The sequence below is a fragment of the Leucoraja erinacea genome, chromosome 19 (assembly GCF_028641065.1).
Source record: "Leucoraja erinacea ecotype New England chromosome 19, Leri_hhj_1, whole genome shotgun sequence".
Classification (NCBI taxonomy): Eukaryota; Metazoa; Chordata; class Chondrichthyes; order Rajiformes; family Rajidae; genus Leucoraja; species Leucoraja erinaceus.
Genome location: NC_073395.1, coordinates 23,733,744 through 23,760,442, shown reverse-complemented (window position 1 = coordinate 23,760,442; position 26,699 = coordinate 23,733,744). Strand labels below are relative to the sequence as shown.

The 26,699-nt window shown below is 44.7% G+C and overlaps 1 protein-coding gene across 1 annotated transcript; it reads right to left on the bottom strand.

Moving 5' to 3' along the window:
* Positions 1 to 1,328: 1,328 nt before the first annotated feature.
* LOC129706561 (uncharacterized) lies at positions 1,329 to 26,629 on the bottom strand. Its single transcript, XM_055650922.1, has 6 exons — positions 26,585 to 26,629; positions 19,079 to 19,189; positions 18,259 to 18,742; positions 13,461 to 13,554; positions 8,650 to 8,697; positions 1,329 to 2,888 (listed from the first exon to the last, which is right to left on the bottom strand). Exons 1-6 carry the CDS (start codon positions 26,627 to 26,629, stop codon positions 2,807 to 2,809), a joined length of 864 nt encoding a protein of 287 aa, XP_055506897.1. The 3' UTR covers positions 1,329 to 2,806.
* Positions 26,630 to 26,699: the final 70 nt, after the last annotated feature.

The following is a 26,699-nucleotide window of genomic DNA, read 5'->3' as shown; positions in this document are numbered from 1 at the left end:
AGGCCTATTGAGGCCACCGCAGTTGCCTCTACGAAGGCCCGATGTTCCTGGCCGTTCTCACCGGGTGGTCTTGCCCCGGCGTCGGGAGAGTCCTCTCAGCGGCTGGGCCACCTGGAACGGCCGCTTCCTAGCTGGGGACCGCGGCTTCCGAAGCCGACAAGGCCGCGCCGGTTTGGAGCTCCCAGGCTCCCGATGTTGAAATCGGTGCTGCCCGCACCGCTCCGCAGATTGTCCCTAGTGTGTAGGATAGTGCTAGTGCATGGGGGTTGCTGCTCGGCTTGGACTCGGTGGGCCGAAGGGCCTGTTTCTGCCTTGTATCTCTAAGCTAAACTTTAAATTAAACCAATTCCGATAGTGGGGAAGAAGCTGTTCTTTCATCTGGTCATCTGGCTTTCAAGCTCTTGTACATGCTCCCAGAAGGTAGAAGAGGGGAAATGGAAGGACCAGGGTGGTAGGCTTGGTTGGTGACACTTCCAGCCATCTTGATGCAAAGCACCGTGAAGATGGGTTGGATGGTATGAAGTGATGAGTCTGTGATGGACAGGGCTGTGTTCACCACTCTTTACAGGTCCAAGTGGAGATCATATGGCTTGACCCAAAATGTCAAATGTCCATTTCCCTTCGTAGATGCTGCCTGAGTTCCTCCAGCAGTTTGCTAATTGCTCAATAAAACAATCTTATTTGCAGACGGCACAATTAGGTTGTTGTATTTTCCCTTTGTTGATCAGTAAATCAATTATTTTTTTCATTAGAGTGCCATAACCTCCTTCAGAAGCCAGGCTTAGTATTGCTAGCTTGACCCAGAGTTATTAATCAATGAGGATAATTTTAACTTTGCACCATAGTGTAAAACGGACATAAATTACATCTCCCATGAATTTTATTTCAATTGAGGTCAATGCACAGCCATGAATCTTGCCACTTTTATCTGAAGCAGCTTTTTGATATTTTTTATGACCAACAGCAAGCTTGGTTACTTGATGCTTGTAGACTAGACCTCGATTAATCTTCTTGATGTATAACTAGCATGTTTCAGTATTTTTTGAAATAATATTAGCCGATTATTAACAAAACTATTTTTGAGAGAGCTGGAAGACAGGCAGGGCAAGAGGAAGAGGGGGAAGCATTTGAATACATGTGCAAGGGAGTGGGTTATAGAGTCTATGAGTGTCATGAGAGGAAGATTGCCTGTAAATATGAATGACATAACATTGATAGAGACGGCACCAGGAACCTTTTTGTCAGGTACAAAGTATTTCCTGACTGCTTTATTTTCAGGGCTTTGGTCCTTCCAGACCCAAGTAATTGCCCTTAAACACTTGCATGTATGCGGTGTACTGTCTGCATGGTGTTTGTACGTTCTCCCTGTGACCACGTGGATTTTCTCCACGTGCTCCGGTTTCCTCCCACACTCCAAAGACAAAACAGGCTTGTAAGTTAATTGGCTTCAGTAAATTCTAAAATTTGGTAAATTGTCCCTAGTGTATAGGATAGTGTTAGTGTATAGACTGATCGTAGGGTCAGCATGGACTCTGAGCCAAAAGGCCTGTTTCCAAACTGTATCTCTAAAGTCTAAAAACATTCACAGACATCTAAAATATATTTTAATTTTAAAGATTAATCAGTAAGGGTGATTAGTAAGGATGTCTGAGGTTATGGGGAGCAGGCAGGAGTATGGGCAGGAGAAAATGTAGATAAGTCATGATTGAATGGTGGAGTAGACCTGACGGGCCAAATGGCCTAATGGGCCTGTCCCACTTAGGTGATTTTCAGCGGACTGTCAAGTGGCCGGCAGTCACCTGAAAAACTGGCAACTGGAATGGCGACTGTCAGAGTGGAACATATATACACACACACACACACACACACACACACACAAACGCATCGCTTCCTTCACCAACCCGTTATGCAGGCGGAGGACAGGGCAAGCGGGGGGAGCAATGTCTAAAAAATTCACACGGTGCAAAGCCAAGGTGATACAGACACAGACCACGATGAACAGGAAGGTTGGTGCTGTAATTATGGCAAGCACAGTGTACAGTAAGTCTTTTAGGAGAGGGAGAAGGAGTGAAGATGGAGTGTAGATAACTTTTAAGAAGCCAGAGTTACTTTGAAGCTTTGACGCTCATCGGACATTTAACATTACCGGTCGGTTATCCTTGGTTCTGAAAACTACTGCTTACCTTTTTTTTCGCCATGAGCCAATAAAATTCACCGGTCAGCACCGGCTACAACATACGAGAACCTCCGACCTCCTGGCGACCCACTAGGACCTCCTGGCGACCCACATACAGCGCGAGAATTCTCGCTACTCTCCATGGCGGCTTCTTTCTAGTCGCTGCTAATTTTTTAACATGTTGAAAAATTTGCGACAACCATAATGAGGCTGCGACTAGTTCCCAGAATGCGGGAACTCCTCACGACCACGAAGGCGACTCCCTGGCAACTACCCGCGAACATGTGGCGACTGCATTGTCTCCTCCTGCAGTCGCCTAAAAAGTCACCTAAGTGGGACAGGCCCATAATTCTGCTACTAGAACTTATGAAAAGCAAAGCACAATCATACGAATACTGAAAAAAAAATTAACCCTAATAAAAGTAATCCAATACTCAAAAACGTATCTTCCATTTTGAGTTCAAATCTTCATTGAAATCAACTTGGATTCAGCTTCTGATGTGGTACAATTCTAGGAGTTTATCTTCAAGCTTTTGGTGCCCCAATTCTGTCAGCAGGTCCAGATTTTCATGCTTGACAGGAAGTCCCAAACTTCTGGATTTTGAAATGTCCAAACATTGCCAGTACTGTTCAGAACCTCAGGCAGTAGCCAATTAAATCCAGGCTGAACATTGTGCAGTGAACTGGAAGACTGTATTCTCCAATGGTCTTCCTGAAAAATCAAAGCAGATTTATATTCAATGGAGAATTGGATAATTACTTGATAAATATGTATAGGGCTACGGGTGGCACAGTGACGCAGTGGTAGAATTGTTGTCTCACAGTGCCAGAGACCTAGGTTTGATTCTGACTATGGGTGCTGTCGGTACAGAATTTGTACATTCTCCCTGTGACATTGTGGGTTTTCTCCGGGTGCTCCGGTTTCCTCCCACACTCCAATGACGTACAGATTTGTTGGTAAATTGGCTTCAGTAAAATTGTAAATTGTCCCTCAGGTGTAGGATAGTGTGGAAAGAGTTTTAGTGTGAAAAGAGTTTTAGATTTAGTGTGGAAAAAGGCCCTTTGGCCCACCAACTCCACGCCGACCTACGAAAACCCATACACTAGTCCTATCCTACACACTAGGGAAAATTTACAGAGCCAATTAACCGATAAACTGCACCTCTTTGAAATGTGGGAGGAAACCGCAGCGCCCAGAGAAAACCCACAGGGAGAATGTACAACTTTTACTGATGGAGCCCACTGTGCCGTCCCTGTGACTACTTACTGGAGTTCCTCCTGCATTTCATGACTTTCTTTGGTAAACCAGCACACGCAGTTCCTTGTTCCTTGTTTCCACATAAGATAGCTGAACTTGTGCATCTTTCCTTCTAATCACACCACTTTCCTGTTCAATATTTGCTACTCACGAGCTTCCAAATGCTGCCAGTGGATGATAATGTTCACCATCTTCCTACATGCTAGGATCCAGTTTACCGAGGGCTTGAACGTCTATGGAGATGGGACATCTCACCATCCACAGCGATCTTAGGATGCTCTTCAGAGGAGCGAACGTCTTGCTCTGTCTCTGAATGCTCAAGTACTGCCATTAGATTGATACATTAGTTGTTATGCTCACATTCCTACAGAGTTGGCTAATGGATGCTTTAATAGTATTAGTAGTATTATCATGAGGCATTCCTGCTAGCTTCATTTATTATGTATCCAAGATCAATGAAGTCACACGGTCTTGCAAATGGATTAAGCTCAGGCAAAGAAGCTCACTTGCACTTAATGTACCGAAAGTGCACAAAGGACAGACACCACTAAATTAGCTAATGTAATACTCTCTTACATAAAAGAGGGGCGCAGACAGACGCTAGTCATCTCAGCATGAGAGCAGACATAAGGGCAGAGAAAACAGAATTTTTAAAACGCAGAGAAAATTGGTGAGATGTGAAAGGTTAGATTGCATTGCAAATACAAGAATCTCACTGAGACATGCAGATTACTTTGAACACGAAGGTATGAAGAAGGAACATTTACATTTCTGGGCTTGCTTTTATTCTGATTCTCTGAAACACCTCAAAGGTATTCACATACTTTGAAGAGCAGGAAATATTTCTCTTTGCACAACCACCATTCATGTTGTACAGAGAAATTATATTATACTCTCATGCATGTTGATAGGATAATATGTCAGATAACCTGTTTTTGTGGCTTGTTTTTTAAGGGTATGCTAGGACACCAGGTGAACCAGTTTATATTAATGAGGAAATTGTTATTAAAATATTAAGGTGGCGCAGTGGTAGAGTTGCTGTCTTACAGCGCCAGAGACCCTGGTTTGATCCTGCCTACGGGTGCTGTCTTTATGGAGTTTGTACATTCGCCCTCTGACCAAGTGGTTTTTCTCCGGGTGCTCTGGTTTCCTCCCACATTCCAAAGATGTCCAGGTTTGTAGGTTAATTGGCTGCTGAAAAATTGTCTCCTCGTGTTGGATGAGTGTGCGGGTGATTGATGGTCAGAGTGGATCAGTGGGCCGAAGGGCCTGTTTCCTCACTGTATCTCAAACTAAAACTAGACCCAATTGAAAATAATAGGGAAAGGCCTCTGCATAATATACAACAAATATCAACTCGCATTACCTTTATTAAGGTGAAACCTCTCAAGAACTTCAAATGGCATCAGAATTTAAGTCTCTCTCAGGGGGGCGTGTTGAAAACCACATTCAAAAAAATAGTTTTAAATACTGTTTTAAGAGAAGAGAGATGTATAGAGGTAGAAAGATTTAGGGATTAGTCCTGGGCATGCGCAGTCGGAATACCGAACTCGCTTATACCCCAGTCCCGCTCCTATTGGCCCACTCCTTGCGTCCGTCATCGCCAGCGGCTGGCTCCCTCCTCCTCGGCTCTCTGGTCTTCGGGGCCGAGCTCGGTGGCTTCTGAGCTTCTCCTGCAATGCCTTCAGTTGCCTGCAAAATGCTGGAGAAACTCAGCGGGTCACGGCAACAACTTTGGTGAACAAATATAAGAAATGATTCGGGTCGAGTCACTTGTTCAGACTTCTACTCAATCCGGAAGTTTCATGGCCACCATTGCATTTTATGTGTGATTTATTTGATTACTTGAATTTAAATCTGCCAGTTTATTGATTCAGTTTATCGTGTTCTACACTCTGAATGCTTATCCAGCAACTTAACATACGACTGATGTTTCCCTACTAAACTCAAGTGCAGTTCATCTCATTTACCGTCTTGAATGAGTGAAATATATATGATCTCACTGAGTTCCCGTAATGTTGCAGTGATGTGAATCTAATCGCTAACTCGTGATACCTACAGGGCAATTCCCTCATGAGAAGGCGAAGCGCTATCTGACTTGCAGTGGGATTCGGTCAAAGCCTGTTGGGGAATGTGAACGATGCTGTCATTGTTTGCTGTTCTTGAGGTTGCAACGAAGGATGATTCAGCCATCTCTTGGCAACAGAAGGCAATTGCAGGAGAAGCTCAGAAGCCGTCGAGCCCTGCCCCGAAGACCAGAGAGCCGCGGAGGAGGGACCACTGGCGATGACGGGCGCCAGGAGTGGGCCAGAAGGAGCGGGACTGGGGTATTGCCTCCAGCACCTTCAAGGTGGATGCTGGCTTAGTTGGCTGGCACTCCACACTCCCTCACCACTCCTGTCCTTGCACGCGAGATACAGGATTGTAAAATATTAAGAGAAAAGCCAGCCTCATCCCACTTATGGGGGATGCTAACATAGAGATTATGTTACAGAACTTCTATACAGTCTACTGATTCAGAGACATGAAAATTCAAATCCTGTCCTTAGTGACTTTTGAGATACAGAACAGAAACGGGTCCTTCAGCCCACTGAGTCCACGCCAACCAGCAATCACCCCGTACACTAACATACACTCTAGGGACAATTTACAGAAGCCAATTTACATGTGGGAGGAAACCGGAACACCTGAAGAAAACCCATGCGGAAACTTACAGCATACATCGTGGAAACAGGCACATCAGCCCAATTTATCAACACTGACCAACATGCCCCATCTACACTAGTCCCTGCCTGTGTTTGGCCCATATCCCTCTAAACCTGTCCTATCCATGTACCTGTCGAAATGTTTCTTAAATGTTTTGATAGTACCTGCCTCAACTACCTCCTCCAGCAGCTTGCACCATACACCCACCTTTGTGTGAAAAGATTGCCCCTCAGATGCCTATCTTTATCCCATCACTATAAACCTATGTCCTCTGGTTCTCGACTCCCCTACTCGGGACAAGAGGCTCTGCGTTTTCCAGATCTATTCCTCTCCTGATTTTGTGCACTTCTATAAGATCACCCCTCGTCAGCCTGCGCTCCAAGGAAGAGAGTCCTGGCCTACTCAACCTCTCCCGATAGCGCAAGACCTCGAGTCCTGGCAACCTCCTCGTAAATCTTCTCTGAACCCTTTCCAGCCTAACAGCATCTTTCCTATAACATGGTGCCCAAAACTGAACACAATACTCTGAATGTGGCCTCACCTACGTCCTATATAACTGCACTATGAACTCCAAACTTTTATACACAATACCCAAAACCACTGGTGGAGATTTTCTTTGGAATTATCACATGGTAAATGTTACATTATTAAATGTTACATGGTAAATTATCACATGGTTAAAGTCAACCATTCAACCAGAATTATACTGGCGAAACCAGTATGCCACTCGTTCTAACTTGGACTGTGCAGAGTACTATGTACATATTGTGGACAGCACTGTGGCAAAATTAAAATGTTTGCTTAAGCAATTTAATTGCTTCTTGTTTATCTAATTGGTACAGGCACTTCACTGGCGATCATATTGTGCGACAGGGCTCGGGTAGAATTTACACATTTCTTAAATAACAATATCAGAGGTCTAAGGCAGACAAGCACTCTCAGAAATCGTTAGTCACGCATCACATAGCCCTGAATAGCATGTAGCAATTTCCAGCTTGATATATCGCACAATAAAAATAAATATTGAGGTTTATGGATGGTTTGTACACATAAAAATATATTAAACTCTACATCATTCTAAATTTGCTAACCCTTGCCAGTCAAACGTGCTACCTCCTTCACTGAGACGCCAACACAGAGTCATGCTGTACAGTGTGGAAACAGGCACTTCGGCCCAACTTGCCCACGCCGACCAACATGCCCCATCTACTCTGCATTTGGCCCATATCCCTCTAAACCTATCCTATCCATGAACCTGTCTAAATGTTTCTTAAACATTGCGATAGTCCCTGCCTCAACTACCTCCTCCGGCATTGCCATTGCCAGAGTGAAGCCACATGTAAAATGGAGGAACAGCAGCTCGTATTTTGCTTTGGTAGCTTACAGCCCACCATTATGAACGTGGAATTTAATTTTAATTAACTTCATCTTACACCCCATCATCCCCTGCCCCCTCGTTCCTAGCCCCCTTCCTCCACCATATTTGTTTTGCCAGTTCCACAGTTCTCCACATTGTTTCTCTTCCCCAACCAACAATGGACCTACCGGGGATCATGACAGACACCCCCTCGTGGTGATCCTCGGAAATGACGACACGATGCACTCTGTGACTCGCCGGGCGACCAATTCTGTCAACATGTTGGACGACGACAAAAGCCAACATGGAGCTACCAGGTACCGCCCTGACTCCTGACTGAGGTAATTTGTGGCTGGCCCCGATTAGGCCATGTTTTTTCTCTTTTCTCGCCTCCAGCTCTTCACTGCCCCCCCCCCCCCCCCCCCCCCCCCCCCCTCCCCCATTGACCCGAAACATCACCCATCCTTTTTCTCTAGAGATGCTGCCTGACCAGCTGATTGACTTTGTTTCTGTCTATCTTTAGCCCAGTTTATGTCATGGGTAAGGATACTCTGAAAATAAGCAATTTGTAATAAAATAAAAGAAAGAAAGATCAGGACTGAGCAACACAAAATGTCTCATGAGAGGGGACTCTGCAATCTTTTATTTTGCGATGTGTTCCCTTGTCATTTTGTGTTCATAACTTTGATTATAAAAGAAAGCTTTCTGCAAAATGTTCCAATCATTCAGGCCTCAATAAATTCAATTCTCTCAGCGTTCATTCTATTTAACGATAGGCTTGCGAGCTATCATTCATTCGGTAATGGCATTGAAAAAATGAACCATATAGAAATTGGTCATATTATAATGTTCATAACTCGTATTCCCGTGCTTGGGAACCATCAGATAGCTTAATGCAAGGCATTACCAACACAGTAAAATTCCTGTGCCTAACTTTATGAGCAAAAGCTGCTGGTTCACAATTTTAGCCCAATGGAAGATAAGTTCATAAGTTATAGGGGCAGAATTAGGCCATTCGGCCCATCAAGCCCATGGAGGAAGACATTGTTGGAAATATATATGAGATGCTGTTATCTCAAATTTGTTTTAAAATTATGAGCCAAGACAAGAAAACAAGAACATTAGAACATAAGGAAATAGGAGCAGGAATACCTTGACAATGGGACACTGTGGATCACCTCTTGTTTCTTTCCAAGTGTGCTAGAAGAGAGGGATATAGATCATTTTCAGCCAGATGAGACCAGACATGACCTCATGTAATGAAAAAGAACTGCAGATGCTGGTTCCTTTTCATTAAAGATAGACACAAATGTTGGAGTAACTCAACAGATCAGGCAAAATCTCTGGAGTAGATAGGTGACATTTCAGTTCGGGGCCCTTCTTCAGACTGTTTAAGAAAGAACTGCAGATGCTGGTACAATCGAAGGTAGACACAAAATGCTGGAGAAACTCAGCGGGTGAGGCAGCATCTATGGAGGGAAAGAATTGGCAACGGTTCGGGCGAGACCCTTCAGACTGAACAGGATTTATGAAGGGGAAATCAGTTTGTTCAGACTGACTGTTGGAGGGGGGGGGGGGGGGAATCTGGACACAAGAATAATTGGGGCCGGAAACAGATAACCTCGGGCAAGAAGGTTCCCTGATACTGTTGTACTCGCTAGAATTTAGAAGATTCTTACATCTTATAGAAACTTACAAAATTCTTAAGGGGTTGGACAGGCTAGATGTAGGAAGATTGTTCCCGATGTTGGGGAAGTCCAGAACAAGGGGTCACAGTTTAAGGATAAGGGGGAAATCTTTTAGGACCGAGATGAGGAAAACATTTTTCACACAGAGAGTGGTGAATCTGTGGAATTCTCTGCCACAGAAAGTAGTTGAGGCCAGTTCATTGGCTATATTTAAGAGGGAGTTAGATGTGGCCCTTGTGGCTAAAGGGATCAGTGGGTATAGAGAGAAGGAAGGTACAGGATGAGTTGGATGATCAGCCATGATCATATTGAATGGCGGTGCAGGCTCGAAGGGGCGAATGGCCTACTCCTGCACCTATTTTCTATGTTTCTATGTTACACTGATTGTTGGCTAGAGACAGGTGTGAGCCCATCATTGCAAACTGCTGAAATGGTTAACAAACTTTAAGTGGAGGAAGGGGGAGGATGGGGGAAGGGAGGAAGAAGGTGTTTGCGGACGTCACCTAAAATTGGAGAATTCAACATTCATACTGCTGGGTTGTAAGCTACAATATATATATTAATATACGAGGTGCTGTTCCTCCAATTTATGTATGGCCTCATTCTGGCAATGGAGGAGGCCCAAGACAGATAGGTGGTATGGGAATGGGAAGGGAAGTTAAAGTGGTGAGCAACTGGGCGATCCAGTAGGCAGGTCTTGGCAGGTCAACTGTTCAACAAAACACCCACTGAGTCCATGCTTCAGTCTCTCTTATGTACAGGAGGCCACATCAGGAACAACAGATACAGTAGATGAGGTTAGAGGAGGGGCATGTGAACCACTGTCTCATCTGGAAGGATTGTCGAGGCCCCTGGATGGAGTCGAGGGAGGAGGTATAAGGACAGGTGTTACATCACCTGCGGTTGCCAGGGAAAGTACCTGGGGAGGGGGTGGTTTGGGTGGGAATGGATGAGTTAACCAGTGTGTTGTGGACGGAGCAGTCTCTGTCGAAGGTGGAAATGGATGGAGATGGGAAGATGTGATTAGTGTGGGATCACTCACCTATTCATTTTCTCCAAAGAAATCATGCATCATGTTTGGCAGAAACATTGTGGGCTGAAGGGCCCCATTCCTGTGTTGTTTATTACATATTCAATGTAATGTCTTTTTATTGCAGATTCTTTAGGTATTTTAAATGATCTAGTGGGCGGGAAGAATCCACATTAGTCAGGAAATGGTGTTAGGTAAACTGTTGTGACTGAAGGCAGATAAATCCCCAGGGCCTGATGGTCTGCATCCCATAGTACTCAAGGAGGTGGCCCTAGAAATCATGGATGCATTGGTGATCCTTTTTCAATGTTCTCTCGACTCTGGATCAGTTCCTGTGGACTGGAGGGTAACCAATGTAACCCGACTTTTTAAGAAAGGAGGGAGAGAGAAAATGGTGAATTATAGACCAATTAGCCATATCAGTTGTGGGGAAGATGCTTGAGCCAATTGTTAAAGATGTTATAGCAGCGCATTTGGAAATCCGTGCCAGGATTGGTCAAAGTCAGCATGGATTTATGATGGGGAAATCATTCTTAACTAATCTACTGGAATTTTTTGAAGATGTAGCAGTAGAATGGATAAAGGAGAGCCAGCAGATGTGGTGTTTCTGGACTTTCAAAAAGCCTTTGACAAGGCCCCACACAAGAGATTAGTGTGCAAAATTAGAGCACTTGGTAATAGGGGTAGGGTGTTGACATGGATAGAAAACTGGTTGGCAGACAGGAAGCAAACAGTAGGAATTAACGGGTCCTTTTCAGAATGGCAGGCAATGACTGGTGGGATGCTGCAAAGCTCAGCGTTGGGACCTGTTATTTACAATATATATTAACGATTTAGACAAGGGAATTAAATGTGACATCTCCAAGTTTGCGGATGAGATAAAGCTGGGTGGCAGTGTGAGCTGCGATGAGGATGCTATGAGGCTGCAGGATGACTTGGATAGGTTGGATGAGTGGGCAGATGCATGGCAGATGCAGTATAATGTGGATACATGTGAGGTTATGTGAGCCACCACTTTGGTGGCAAGAACAAGAAGGCAGACTATTATCTACATTTTGTCAGATTAGGAAAAGGGAGGTACAACGAGACCTGGGTGTACTTGTACATCAGTCACTGAAAGTAAACTTGCAGGTACAGCAGGTAGTGAAGAAAGCTAATGGCATGTTGGCCTTCATTGTGAGAGGATTGGAGTTTAAGAGCAAGGAGGTCCTACTGCCGTTGTACTGGGCCCTGGTGAGACCACACCTGGAGTATTGTGTGCAATTTTGGTCACCTAATTTGAGGAAGGACATTATTGCTTTTGAGGGAATGCAGCGTAGGTTCACCAGGTTAATTCCTGGGAGGGCAGGACTGACATATGACGAAAAATTGGGTCGACTGGGCTTGTATTCACTGGGATTTAGAAAGATGAGAGGATATTTTATGGAAACATGTAAAATTCTTAAAGTATTGGACAGGCTAGATGCAGGAAAATTGTTTCTGATGTTGGTGGAGTCCAGAAGCAGGGGTCACAGTTTAAGAATAAGGGGTAGGCCATTTGGGACTGAGATGAGGAAAAACTTCGTCACCAAGAGAGTTGTGAATCTATGGAATTCTCTGTCATTGGATGTTTTCAAAAGAGGTAGATTTAGCTCTTGGGGCTAAAGGGATCAATGGATATGGGAGGAAAAGCAGGAACGGGGTACTGATTTAAGATGATCAGCCATGATCAAAATGAATGGCAGTGCTGGCTCGAGGGGCCAAATGGCCTACTCCTGCACTTATTTTACTATGTTTCTAAGTATAAGCGTATGTATGATTTATGGATTTTTTTATTTTTATGTGTTGGTCTGAGTCTATGTGCCTGTGATGCTGTTGCAAGCCAGATCTTCATTTCTCATTGTCCGGGTGTATATGTGGGGAAAGACTCAGCAGGTCAGGCAGCCTCTGATGTAAGGTCTTTGAAATATGTGTCTCTTTCCTCAGATACCTCCTGACATGCTCACTATTTCCATTTTTAACTTAATATCCAAAGAGTCTTTATTTGTAAATTCACCGTCTCGATTTACATGACATTGGCACAATTATTCCATGAGTAGTCTCGATATTAACAACATAGGATATTTATAAAATAGATAACGTCATGCACAAATATTGAATTATTTACTTGTTCTCAGACATTTTTTTACCTTCTTTGCCCTGTTGGTAGCAAAATGGTACCTCTTGCATGTAGACTATGTGGGCTCTACTGTACATTCTGTACTAACCAGGGGATTGTGCTTATGTATGGTGATAGTCTTACTGAGCCACAGTATATGCAACAACAACAAAAATCACTGTACCTTGGTACACATGATAATAAAGAAACCATTGACCATTGTTTGAGCTCCAATCCGCTTTCTCCTAAACTGTCAAATTAATTCTCACTAGCCCATCAAATGAAGGAGAACTGAAACCCAGGCATAAATAAGAAAGAATGTTTCATACCCTTTATCTCAAATAATTAGTTTATCCATGCGCATCATTCTTATAGAAACATAGAAATTAGGTGCAGGAGTAGATCTATTCGGCCCTTCGAGCCTGCACCGCCATTCAATATGATCATGGCTGATCATCCAACTCAGTATCCCGTACTTGCCTTCTCTCCATACCCTCTGATCCCCTTAGCCACAAGGGCCACATCTAACTCCCTCTTAAATATAGCCAATGAACTGGCCTCGACTACCCTCTGTGGCAGAGAATTCCAGAGATTCACCACTCTCTGTGTGAAAAAAGTTCTTCTCATCTCGGTTTTAAAGGATTTCCCCTTATCCTTAAGCTGTGACCCCTTGTCCTGGACTTCCCCAACATCGGGAACAATCTTCCTGCATCTAGCCTGTCCAACCCCTTAAGAATTTTGTAAGTTTCTATAAGATCCCCTCTCAATCTCCTAAATTCTAGAGAGTATAAACCAAGTCCATCCAGTCTTTCTTCATAAGACAGTCCTGACATCCCAGGAATCAGTCTGGTGAACCTTCTCTGCACTCCCTCTATGGCAATAATGTCCTTCCTCAGATTTGGAGACCAAAACTGTACGCAATACTCCAGGTGTGGTCTCACCAAGACCTTGTACAACTGCAGTAGAACCTCCCTGCTCCTATACTCAAATATTTTTGCTATCTGCAATTATCCCATCCATTGTGGTCTTCTTTGGAGCTTTCTGATAATTTCTTTCAAGAAACAAAGGGTGAATCTTCTAACTTGCCATTAATTTGCAGAGAGCTCACCAATGGAGTAGGTCTTTGAATGCATCAGTGATAAAGATTAGCTTCATTGCTTTATCATCCTCATATCCTTTTCTTCTTTCAAAATGGAGGAACACTGAAAATTGAATGATTAAAATTATTCCAGAGTCTCGTTTATCAATACTATACTCCGAAAAACTGTCACGTTATCCTTTCTTGAGAATTTCTTTAATATTCATTAAATCTTTATGATGGGCATTTCTAATATTTTCTCTATTTAGCAATCCAGAACTGCTCCTTTCGTGCAAAGTAAATTTTACATCAGCAGAAAAATTAAATGAGCAAAAATATTTCTGAATCGGTACTAGACATAAGGAGTTGTACCATAGCATGAAAATAGTAGCTGAGGTTGTTGTAATAAGACATATTTAAAACATGATTATAGCTGCTTGTTGTACTATAATTGCCTTTAATTCCTTACTCATTTTAGTCTTGTGCATTTTTAAGTCTGAAGTCAAGAGGGACATTAATATTTTCTGATAGATACCATTTTCAAATAAACAAAGGTTCAAACACTTTCTCTTTTGATTTACTCAGTTGAAGAAGAATTAATGATTACTTTTGTCTTCAATTATAATTACCTTATCTCCCCTTTCTTAGCGATAAACATTAAGCTAAATGGTAATTTCACACATGTAAGCTCTTCTCATCAAACTTGGTTAGAATCAGAGAATCACAGAAAATTACAGCCCAGCAGAAGGCCAATCTGCCCAGTACATCCATGCTGCCCATAAATGTTTTTTAGTTCATCCCAGCTCCTTGCCCATAGTGCTGAAAGTATCCTGAGGGCAGCACAGTGGTATGGTTGCAGCCATAGAATTGCTGCCTTACAGTGCCCAAGACTCAGGTTTGATCCTGACTATGGGTGCAGTCGGTACAGAATTTATATGTTCTCCCCGTGACCACGTGGGTTTTCTCTGGGTGCTCCAGTTTACATTCACACACCAAAGGTGTACAGGTTTGTCGGGTAATTGTCTTGGTAAAATTGTAAATTGTCCCTCGTGTGTGTAGGCCAGTGTTAGTGTACGGGGATCGCTGGTTGGTGCAGACTAAAGTAAACTAAAGACTAGTTGCATCAGGTTTAGGTTTATAATTGTCACGTGTACAAAGTTACAGTGAAAAGCTTTGTTTTGCATGCTATCCAATCAGATCAAATATTACTATACATAAATACAATAAAGTCAAACTCGTACAATAGTTAGAGCAAAGGGGAAGAGACAGAGTGCAGAATATAGTTATCAGCATTGTAGCGCATCAGTTCAATAGACAAAGTTCAATGTTCATAATAGGGTTGGGGTGATTTGGACAGTACCCCATCTTATGGAAGGAGCATTCAGGAGCCTGATAACAGAGGGGGGGGGAAATCTGTTCCTGAGTCTGGTGGTGCATGTTTTCAAACTTCTGTATCTTTTGCCCGAACAGGTGCAGGGAGAAGACGGAATGGTCAGAGGGGGACAAGTCTTTGATTGTGTTGAAGATAGACACAAAAACCTGGAGTAATTCAGCGGGACAGGCAGCATCTCTAGAGAGAAAGAATGGGTGACGTTTTGGGTCGAGACCATTCTTATGTTGGCTGGTTTTCTGTGAAGAGTAGATGGGGAGTCTGGTCTGTGTGATGGACTTGACAACATTTACAATTCTTTGCAATTTCTTATGATGTTGGGCAAAGCTTTTCCCAAACCAAGTTGAGCAAAACATGGAGAATATGCACAGTGGTACAGCTGAAGTAGCTGCTGCCTCTCAGCACCAGAGACCCAGGCATGATCCTGACCTCAGGTGCAGTCTGTGTACAGGAGGTAGCTATATTCGTGGCATTTAAGAGACTTTCGGATAGGCACATAGATTTGCAGGAAATGGAGGGATAATGGATAATATGCAGGCAGATTAAGAGTTAATTTTAGCATCATGTTCAGCACTGACATGATGGGCCAAAGGGCCTGTTCCTGTGCTGTATTGATGATTTTAAGCATTTAATGTGAATAAATCTATTCCCCATTACCAGTGAGGCAGCAGCTCTACCAGTTGCGCCACTGTGCCATCCATATGTTGATGGGGTAGATGTCTGGGGTGGGAGTGGGTTTGTGTGAAGCACGACTGACAGTCTGCGAGGAAAATGAGTCGCAGCATAAATCGTCAGCTTACATATCCATCAAAACAACCAATAAATAGAGAGGTGTAAGAAGGAACTGGTTTAAAAAGGATGCTGGTTTAAACCGAAGATGGACACAAAAAGCTAGAGTAAAACTCAGCAGGACATGCAGCATCTCTGGAGATAAGGAATGGGTGATGTTTTGGGTCGAGACACTTTTTCAGACTGGTTAGGAATAAGGGAAACGAGAAATATAGATGTTGATGTGGAGAGATAAAGAACAGTGAATGAAAGATATGAAAAAAAGTAACAATGATAAAGGAAACGGGCCATTGTAAGCTGTTTGTAGGGTGAAAATGAGAAACTAGTGCGACTTGGGTGGGGGAGGGATAGAGAGAGAGGGAATGCCGGGGCTACCTGAAGTGAGAGAAATCAATATTCATACCACTGGGGTGTAAGCTGCCCAAGCGAAATATGAAATGCTGTTCCTCCAATTTGCGTTTAGCCTCACTCTGACAATGGAGGAGACCGAGGACAGAAAGGTCTGTGTAGGAATGGGAAAGTGAATTAAACTGTCCAGCAATCGGGTGATCAGGTTGGTTCTCTCATCTATATCTCTCGTTTCCCTTATCCTCAACCAGTCTAAAGAAGGGTCTCGACCCGAAACATCACCCATTCCTTCTCTCCAGAGATGCTGCATGCCCCGCTGAGTTACTCCAGCTTTTTATGTCTATCTTCAATAAATAAAATGAGCTGTGTTCCAATCTCCAACCTGTCTATAGAAAAGTTTATGGGGAGAAGGCAGGAGAATGGGGTTAGGAGAAGAGATAGATCAGCCATGATTGAATGGTGCAGACTTTATGGGCCGAATCGCCTAATTCTACCCCTATTTCTTATGACCTTAAAACGGTCTGATCACCAAAATAGATGCCTTCAATTAAAATGTAACAATATACAATACTTCCCCATTCAATGGAAGAGGAAAGAATTAGAGGGATATGGACCAAATGCTTGCAGGTGGGACGAGCGTAGATGGGGCATCTTTTACTTTTAACTTTAGAGAGATAAAGCAGACTATTACTGATGGTGCACTGACTAGCGATCACCCTGTACACTATCACTATCCTACACACTAAGGACAATTTTAGCAAAGCCAATTAACCTAAAAAATGGTATGTCTTTGGAGTGTGGGAGGAGACTGGAGCACCCTGAAAAACCTATACAGTCACAGGGAGAACGTACAAACTTCGTACAGATAGCTCCTATAGTCAGGATAAAACCCAGTCTCTGGAGCAGCTCTGTAAGGCAGCATCTCTACCGTGCACCACTGTGTCGCCCACAGTGATAATCTTGGTCGGCATGGACATGTTGGGCCGAAGGGCCTGATTCCGTGCTGTATGACTCAAATTGTGCATGCGATATTGAAATGACAAAATAGGTGGTAGCGCTGTTAACGCTGTGTCTAATCTATTGAATAGATGATTAATTAATTATAGTAAAAGACAAATTGAAGAGGACTTTTGAGAATCTTGGTCAATGATTTGGGGCAATTGACCTGTCAAGTCTGGAGAATCTTTGGTCCTCCCTATGATAGTGCATGCTCTGTGACTGCGTTAAAATGTGATTCAGAATTTAATCCTGGCAACATCCAATTGTTGGTAGTCATCACGGATATCTGATCTGCATGCAAAGGATATATTCTGCCACACAGAACTTGTAATTAGAAATACTGTATTATTTTTTCGATCGAATTTTAGGATCTCATTCATAATTGAAAGGCTGTTGGGATAACTCGTTCCTCGGAGCAGCACGTGTGAAAGAAGCCATCACATCATGCAAGCTTCATTAACCAAGTCTGATCAGATTTTAAACAATGTAAATCAGCTAGTGTTAGATCAGGTAACAACTAGGGAAGGCAACCTCATAAGGTGCATAGGTGCCAGTACATTCAAGGTAGGGGATTTTCATCAGGTAAATTGGAGAATATTTTTATAATGGACAGGATGTATTTAGGAACTCTACATTTGTAAAACTTTCAGACTTCAAATATGGTGGCAGAACAAGGCTGATTCTTATTACTTTACTTTAGTTGCTTTAGAGATACAGCGCTGAAACAGGCCCAACCAGCGATCACCACGCACACTAGCAACATCCTACACACTAAGGACAATTTACAATTTTACCAAAGCCAATTAATTTGCAATCCTGTACATCTTTGGAGTATGGGAGAAAACCCATGCGGTCACAGTAGGAACAAACTCCGTACAAACAGCATCCATAGGAAGGATCGAACCCGGTTCCCTGGTGCTGTAAGGCAGTAACTCCACCGCTGCACACCCGTGCCGCTCTAGGGAGGCTGAATCAGTTAGTCAGGGTCTCATAGGGAAGGTAAAGGGGCTGTCCCACTTGGGCGACCTAATACGCGAGTTCTGGCGAGTTTGCCCTCGACTCATACTCGCAGCATGGTCGACACAAGGTCGTGGGAGGTCTTCAGGGCCGGATTTAGATGAAGAGAGACCCTAAGCTATTTCACTTGTGAGCCCCCCCCTTCCCAATCCTCTCCCCCATGACTACAGGACATGACTACCCGACAGTGACAGTGTGACACTTTTAGATCCTACTGTATGTTGTCATTAAACAGTTGTTTGTTATATACATATTGGATTCACCGCGGAGCGGGCGATGCTTTACCTGGATTGCCGTTTGAAGCTCTGGAGTGTTGGGCCTGCTGCTTCAAAATCATGGAGCTGTGGTTTACGGAGCTCACAGGCTCGGGCTGCGCTGATTTTAATATCGCGGAGCCCTGGGAACCCTTTGCCGAGGGCCGCCAGCGTGAATCTCCACCCAGCTCAGCCTGTGGACTTCGGGAGCCACGGTCTCCAGTAGGAAGTGGCCAATTCGGAAGTCCAAGCCACTGAGAATGTACTCCTGTTCCGACATCGGATTGTGACGCCCAAATTTCATTGTACCAATGGCCATGAGGGGAGGTCCAGGAGGAGGGGGTCCGTTGGAGACGGGAAAAGGAATTATCAATGGGGGGGCCCTCACCAAGCCCTTCGACCTTGAAGAACTCGAAGCTGCAATGAGCATGCTGAAACCTGGGAAAGCAGCAGGAATCGATGATGTACTGACGGAAATGATACAGCACCTTGGACCTAAAGCAAAGACCTGGTTCCTAGCAATGCTGAACTCATGCATGGCACAGAAAACAACCCCACCTGTATGGAGAAAGGCCAAGACTGTCGCAATTCCCAAACCTAGAAAGGACGCATCATCCCCAAAGAGCTACAGACCCATTTCCCTCCTCTGCATCACCTACAAGCTCTACGAGAGGCTACTACTCCAACGCCTTATGCCACTTATAGACTCCAAGTTTACTAAAGATCAAGCTGGCTTCCGCCCTGGCCGCTCCTGTGCCGGGCAGCTACTGAACCTCACCCAACACATTGAGGACGGTTTTGAGTGCAAACTCATCACCGGAGCAGCTTTCATAGATTTCACCGCTGCCTACGACACTGTCCAGCACCGCACCATGATCAGGAAACTTTTTGACATGACTGGTGACCTCGACCTGTGCCAAGTCATCAAAAGCCTTCTCAACAACAGGCGCTTCTTCGTTCAACTAAACGACAAGAAGAGCAAATGAAAAGCCCAAAAGAATGGCCTACCACAAGGCAGCGTACTGGCCCCCCTCCTCTTCAACATCTACACCAACGACCAACCACTTCCCCCACAATGCCGCCGCTTCATCTATGCTGATGACCTCTGCATCGCCACCCAACAGGAGAACTTCCAGAAGATCGAGTCTGTCCTGGAAAGCGCCCTCCAGGAGATGACAACCTACTACAATAACAGCCACCTGAAACCCAACCCATCAAAAACCCAACTATGCAGCTTCCATCTTAAAAATTGAGATGCAGGAAAACAACTGAGTGTCTCATGGGATGGCCACAAACTCTCCAACCACCTTCACCCCGTGTACCTCGGAGTCACACTCGACAGGACACTCTCTTTCAAAACCCACCTTCAGAACACCAAAGCCAAGGTCAACACTCGCAACAACATCCTGCGCAAACTGGTAAACTCAAAGTGGGGCGCTGATCCACCAACCATCCGTGCAACTGCCCTAGCCCTGTGCTTCTCCACAGCTGAATACGCGTGCTCAAGCTGGAGCCGCTCCCACCACACCAAACTGGTTGACACAGCCCTCAACGACACCTGCCGCATTATCACGGGATGCATAAAGACAACGCCAGTCCCGTGCCTCTACGCCCTAGCTGGTATTGCCCCCCCCCCCCCCCCCCCCCCATATCAGACGATCCATCATCGCCCAAGGCGAGCGGAGAGCACAGGAGATCGATACCAGGCACCCCCTGCACGGACACACAGCACCTCCACCCCGACTGAAATCTAGAGCCAGTTTCTTGCAGACAGTCCCACCTCTCCAGACAACCAAAGAAACAGCAAGGACCAACATCTGGAAATGGAACCAGCTCAACACACGAGCCTACGACTGGATGGAGAGAGGAATCACTCCGACTGAATGCCTCGCCAGCGGGCACGACCTCCCATGGCCAACCTGGAAGACCCTCAACAGATTACGAGTGGAGCAGGGGAGGTGCAAAGCACTTATGAAAGCATGGAACTACCAGGCAGAAGACACATGCAGCTGTGGAGCAGTACAGACAATGTCCCACCTACTGGAGTGTGACGACGCCCCCCAGTGCAGCCCCCAGGACCTGGCTGAACCGACCCGACCAGCTGTGACCTGCGCCAGATACTGGCAGAACGACATCTGAGATTGCAACGGACTCGAAGAAGAAGATTGTCTAAGAAATTTGGTGTCGAATGATAATCCATCTCAGCACTCATTTAGGCAGGTCCCAAGTTATAGACAGTTTTCCCCCACCACCAATCCCCCTCGCCCGATCTTCATTGAACCTACCATTTGACCAATCTTTTATTCAGCTGCTGTAAGTTTCCTTCCTATCAAAATCTCTGTGTAGCATCTCTGTCCCTATCTTCCAATTCACACTTTGAAATAAAATACAACTTTCGACTTAAAAATTTCGCAGCAGGATCGCTATATAAATGCAAATATAAGGTATTTTATCCTAGCATCCCCCCCCTCCCTTACCACCACACAAGAAGCGTAACTTGAAGCGTTTGCATTTGGAGACGTTCGATACGGACCAGGAATGAAAATTAATAGCTATGAATCGATTAACAGCGAGCTACGAGGTTAGATTGAAACACCTGTCAGAGGGCTAAGAAACAATCCTGAGTTGATGGCGTATTGTTTTAAGTGAGCATTTTGCAGTGACCTCACCTTATATTCTGGTTAAATATTCTTTCCATGGAAATCTCCTATTTCACTTTGAAATTATATTCATTTATAACCGTTTGTAACATCAGTAACCACCTTAATGTTTGTGTGTTTAGTACCAGGTATCCTTGAAACAATTTATTGTAATGTACTATATCTTTTTAAAAAACTACATCAACCAGGTGTGAAAATTACACTGAATCGAACGATGATTGAAAATGCGTGGGAATCGACTAATCGCGATCCTGCTGCAAAATATTTAAGTCGAAAGTTGTATTTTATTTCAAAGTGTGAATTTGAAGATAGGGGCAGAGATGCTACACAAAGATTTTAAACTCGGGAGAGCTCTTGGGTGAACTCGCACAGTGGGACAGGGCTTGAGGCAGCATCTATGGAGCGAATGAAATAGCCAACGTTTCGGGCCGGGTCTGAAGAAGGGTTTCGACCCGAAACGTTGCATATTCGCTCTGCCTCACCCGCTGAGTTTCTCCAGCATTTTTGTCTACCGCAATACGTCAATGATTCCGGGAATGCCAAGAGAGCTAGAGAGAAACGAGATGGGGAGCGGGAGAGAGAGAGAGAGCGCGTGAGAGAGAGAGGAAGGGAGAGAGCGAAAGACAGAGAAACACAATGTGGGTCGGTAGGTAAATTAAATGACTAACCTGCTGCACACCAAGATGCTCACCAAGAATAAGTCCTCAATCATGATGGTGAGTTTTAAGAAATTCTCAATGTGTCATCAAAGCATCGATCTACATTCCTCAGTAAATGTAATTGTGTTTTGAACAAGTGTTAATGACGCCACGTGAATTGTATTCAAAGGAACGCAGCATCATTAATACTTGTTCAAAACACAATTACATTTACTGAGGAATGTAGATCGATGCATTGATGACACATTGTATAACTACTTGTTAACTACTGTCTGTTAACAAGTGTTACAGTAGTAGTTAACACATCGTCTGTGTCTGATGGCCATGCAGCATTTGTTATCCATGTTTGTTTTGTAAAAAAAAATCTGTATGGCAATTTTTTTTTTTTAATCCTTATTTAACAAAGTGAATTTGTATTTCCATATGAAATACGGAAAATTAACGCAGGGCCCCCCTTGGGCGCGGGGCCCAATTTGGAAAAATCGGTCCAATCGGCTTAAGGCCGGCCCTGCTGTGGAGGAAAAAACTGCAGATGCTGGTTTAAATCGAAGGTAGACACAACATGCTGGAAAACTCGGCGGGACAGTCAGCATCTCTGGAGAGAAGGAATGGATGACGTTTCGGGTTGAGACAATTCTACAGTATAACTGTACTCTCTGGTATAATGAATAATCTTATTCCAGTCATTCAGGTACAGAGGGTGTTTTGTTCATCAAGACCATGGTGGATCCTAGTTGTATATAAATGTAAGTTTACTATATCCCATGGTGTGGATGCTCATAACTCACCATATAAGCTGGTCTATAACACACGTTGCTTTAAGTTACTACAACATGTATTGCAAAAGCATTATCGGATTTCAAATGAACTAATAAGTCAAATTCTATTTGCATTATATACTGTGTAATGAACCACTTGTTATGAGTCACACATCCCACCTTTAATTTGTTAACTGGTGCAAACTGGTCAATAAATATTATGTAGAAACAAGGAACTGCACGTGCTGGTTTAGAAACAAGGAACTGTAGATGTTGGTTGTTCCGCTTGGATAGCTTGCAACCCAACAATATGAACAATACATTCTCCTAGTTTAGGTAACTAACCAATGTGTTAGTTTGTTCATTTATAATTCAGCAATGGTGCAGAGGAATTTACAGTTAAAGGGACATTAAAAAAAAAAAACCCAATGGGGCAGCATAGTGGCGCAGCGGTAGAGTTGCTGCCTTACATTCCCAGTCCCAGGTTCGATCCTGACAATGGGTGCTGTCTGTACGGAGTTTGTACATTCTTCATGTGACCATGTGGATTTTCCCCAGATGCTCCGGTTTCCACCCACACGCATAAGGTTTGTAGGTTAATTGGTTTTGGGAAAAGATTGTAAATTGTCTCTGGTGCATAGGATAGTGTTAGTGTGCGAGGTGATTGGTGGTCGGCATAGACTTGGTGGGCCAAAGGGCCTGTTTCTGCGCTGTACCTCTAAACTAAACTAAACTATACAGAGGAAATTATAGCTGAAGGAATGTAAAAAAAAAGGAAAAGCAATGTTGAAATAAAAACAGACGTCTAGTTTGCATTGGCTTGTTTCCTTTCCACTGGCACTCAAGTCAGAGCACCAACTGTGAAGGCACCTAGACACCTTGTCCTACAGAACCTACCAAAATATACATTACTGCCAGTCACATGCTATTACTGTAGAGTGAAAATTCACTGCATGGGAAGATCACTGTCTGGGAAGAATCACTGAGCCTGAAAACGTGATGGAACTGAATCCACACGCAAAGTTGAAATGCCAATATCACAGAGGACATCTGGATTAATGACTCTATCTGCCGGCATTAATTCAGGTTTCGTATGCTGTCAGACTCAGTAACTCCTCCAAGTCAATTCTGTTCCCTTTGTCATCAGTAGTCAGCATCAAAATAAATACATTCTAAAATAAAATCAATTGAAAGGCAGAGGAAAAAAAAGTAGATTGAACTTGCTGGTAACTTTTACATTGGTTAGTTTTGGAATAAAGTATCGTCAAATGAAAGACGATTTTAAGGATGCAGAAATTGCTCTTCTAAGAAAGAAAGAATAGGTGGCTATTCAGTTCCATTTCAAGTTTAGGAATTAGACTTACAGCACAGAAACAAGCCCTTCGGCCCACTGAGTCCACACTGACCAACGATCACCTTCTACACACTAGAGATAATTTTTATCTTAGCCAATTTAACCTGTATGTCTTTGGAAATCGGGAGGAAACTGGAGTGCCCGGAGAAAACCCACGTGGTTACAGCAGGGCTCTCACTTAACTTTTTTTCTCTGTTGCCAGCCGGGCAACAAGCCAGTCGGAATTATGCTCAATGAAGCATTCACATATTATGTTCAAGAAGGAACTGCAGACGCTGGAAAATCGAAGGTAGACAAAAGTGCTGGAGAAACTCAGCGGGTGCAGCAGCATCTATGGAGCGAAGGAAATAGGCAACGTTTCAGGCCGAAACCCATCAGTCTGAAGAAGGGTTTCGGCCCGAAACGTTGCCTATTTCCTTCGCTCCATAGATGCTGCCGCATCTGCTGAGTTTCTCCAGCACTTTTGTCTACATTCACATATTATTTCTGCTTCAAATAACTCACAAACTAAACATATTCACCAATCCAGACATGATATATACCACAAGACATGCAGCAAAATTATAATACAATATCTCAACTCTTTTTACACTTTGCAATTAATGCAATTTCTATTAGTTCTTTCCACTTCCAAACAAAAATGTGGTTGGATTATTCTGCATATGATCAACCTATGTCAATAAATCCTGGACCATGGTCACATATATGCTTAACCATGCACACTACAGATTGATGCAAGCATGTTTTCTGTGAAAGACCGAAAATTACCATGACATGGCCTTAGCATGGATCGTTATTGCTATTGGTACAGAAACACTCTCGCTTCCCACATAATTTATCCATAACAAAATATACAGGTTGCAAGGAAATTTCTAAAGGCATTTTATGATTTATAGCTGTTAAAACCGACTATACCCATCTGACAGGTTAAACATTACACTAACTGACAAGAGATGGCCAAAGTACATAACTGCAGTAAATGTTCTTATGGTAATATGTTTAAAGGTGTCAAAACAAATAATAACATTGGGAATTAAAACACGTTTGATTGCATTCCGTTATCAAACATAGTCAATGTTCGCTCTGAAGACCATGAAGCACAATAGGGTCAGGGAGGATGTGTGTGTGTGAATCAATGTGGGGTGGATAGATGACGGGGGGGGGGGGGGGGGGGGGGGGGGGGGGGGGGGGAGGGGAGAAAGGCAATCAATGTGGAATGGATGGATTGAGGCAGGTGAATTAGTACGTGTTGGTTGGAGTATGTAAAATTTTGAGGGGAGAGCATGGGGGATGGGGTGTTGAATGGGGGGTCAGTACAGGATGAATGGAAGTAGACAAAAATGCTGGAGAAACTCAGCGGGTGTCGCAGTATCTATGGAGCGAAGGAAATAGGCAACGTTTCGGGTCGAGACCCTTCTTCAGACTGTTCCCCCATTCTTCTTGAATGGGAGGGGATCAGTACAGGATGAATGGGTGGTGTAGATGGCTAGTGCATGTGCCTTTAACATAGTGACCTTACCACCCTTAACCACTCCCCTTATCAGGGGTATAACTGCATGCTCCCTCCCTGGTGTCTCTCTCTCTAGCTCCGGTGACAGACCACGTACAGCTAGTATAGCACTTATGTGAACAGTTAATAAAAGCTACAGTTAAGACAATGTGTTGTTGAGACTTCTTTACATGGTGTCTCAGCTGTGAGACCCTGCGCCTCCTGTTTGCCGGTTTTCTTTTATTTTATACCCCAGTAACCTTATCCTATTTCCTTCCCTCGTGCCATGGCCACCTCGTGCCGCAAGCCCGACCCGCTTGTATTTGATGGGGACATTGCCCATCGATGGGATGTCTTCCGACGTGATTTTCAGCATTATGTGACCATCGCCCACCCTGCTGCCACCGCTGAGACGCGTGCATCTCTGCTCCTCAACTTGGCCGGTCCCGACGCCCTGGAACGGTCCGAGTCGTTTGTGTATGCTGCTGGTGAGAGTGCCCTCGACCCGGTATGTCTCATTGCTAAGTTCACTGCCCTGTGTGATGTTCCCACCAACTCTATTTTGGAGCGTTTCAAAATGTTTGGCCGTCGGCAGAGCGCTGACGAGTCCGTCACTAACTACATCGCCGCGTTGAGGCACCTGGCTCGGCGCTGCCGCCTTGATGCCCTGACCCCCGAACAGGTGACTCGTGATATCCTTGTATACGGCCTCCGCGATGCTAAACTGAGAGCAGAACTTCTCAGAAAGCCCGAACTTTCTCTGGATGAGGCTCTACACGCCGCACTCATGGCTGAGGCTGTCGCCTCTACCCTGCCACCCGAGGACACTCATGTCGACTTAGCCTCTGCCACCGGCCGCCCAAGAAACGTTGCCCCGCGGCAGCAACAGGGTCCACCCCCACCCAAAGCCGGCATTTTTGCCACTTTTGGCTCCCCTGCTCGCCTCCAATCTGACAACGGCAGCCAGTTCACCAGTGCCGCGTTCCAGCGTTTCGCTTCTCAGTGGAACTTTAAACATTTTACCAGCAGCCCTGAGTACCCGCAAAGCAACGGCCTGGCGGAGCGTGCAGTCCGCAGTGCTAAGGGTTTGCTGGAGCACTGTCGGCTGTCCAAGTCGGACTTCCACCTGGCCCTGCTTAATCTCCGCAACATCTCCCGCGACCCTGCCCTGGGCTCGCCAGCACAACGACTGCTGTCTCGCAGAACTCGCCCCCCCCCCTCCCTGTTGCCCAACAAGCCCTTGCTCCCTCTGTTCTCCCACCCGCCATGGTCCAGGAGCGTATCACCGCCAAGCACGACTCGCAGAAGCGCTCCCACGACCAGTCCTGCCGCCCCCTGCCGCCTCTGTTTCCCGGCCAGATCGTCCGGATGCAGACTACCTCTGGCCACTACAAGCTAGCCACGGTGGTCGGCGATGCCGGCTCACCACGGTCTTACCTGGTTGACCACGACGGCGTCATTTACCGCCGTTCCCGCCAGCATCTGCTGCTCGTTAACGAGCCTCCACCTCCGCCTGCTGCTCCCTTCTCCCCTCCCTTGCCGGATTCCGCTC

Excerpts from the sequence above, each read along its gene's own strand:
- LOC129706561 (XM_055650922.1), bottom strand. The coding sequence starts at position 26,629 with ATGCTGGCGGGAACGGCGGTAAATGACGCCGTCGTGGTCAACCAG. Across the intron at positions 18,743-19,078 it reads GTGCGGTGCTGGACAGTGTC|GAACCAGGTCTTTGCTTTAG; the intron begins GTAGGCAGCGGT and ends CAGCATTGCTAG. Across the intron at positions 13,555-18,258 it reads AGCTTCAAACGGCAATCCAG|TGTTCCTCCATTTTGAAAGA; the intron begins GTAAAGCATCGC and ends TTCAATTTTCAG.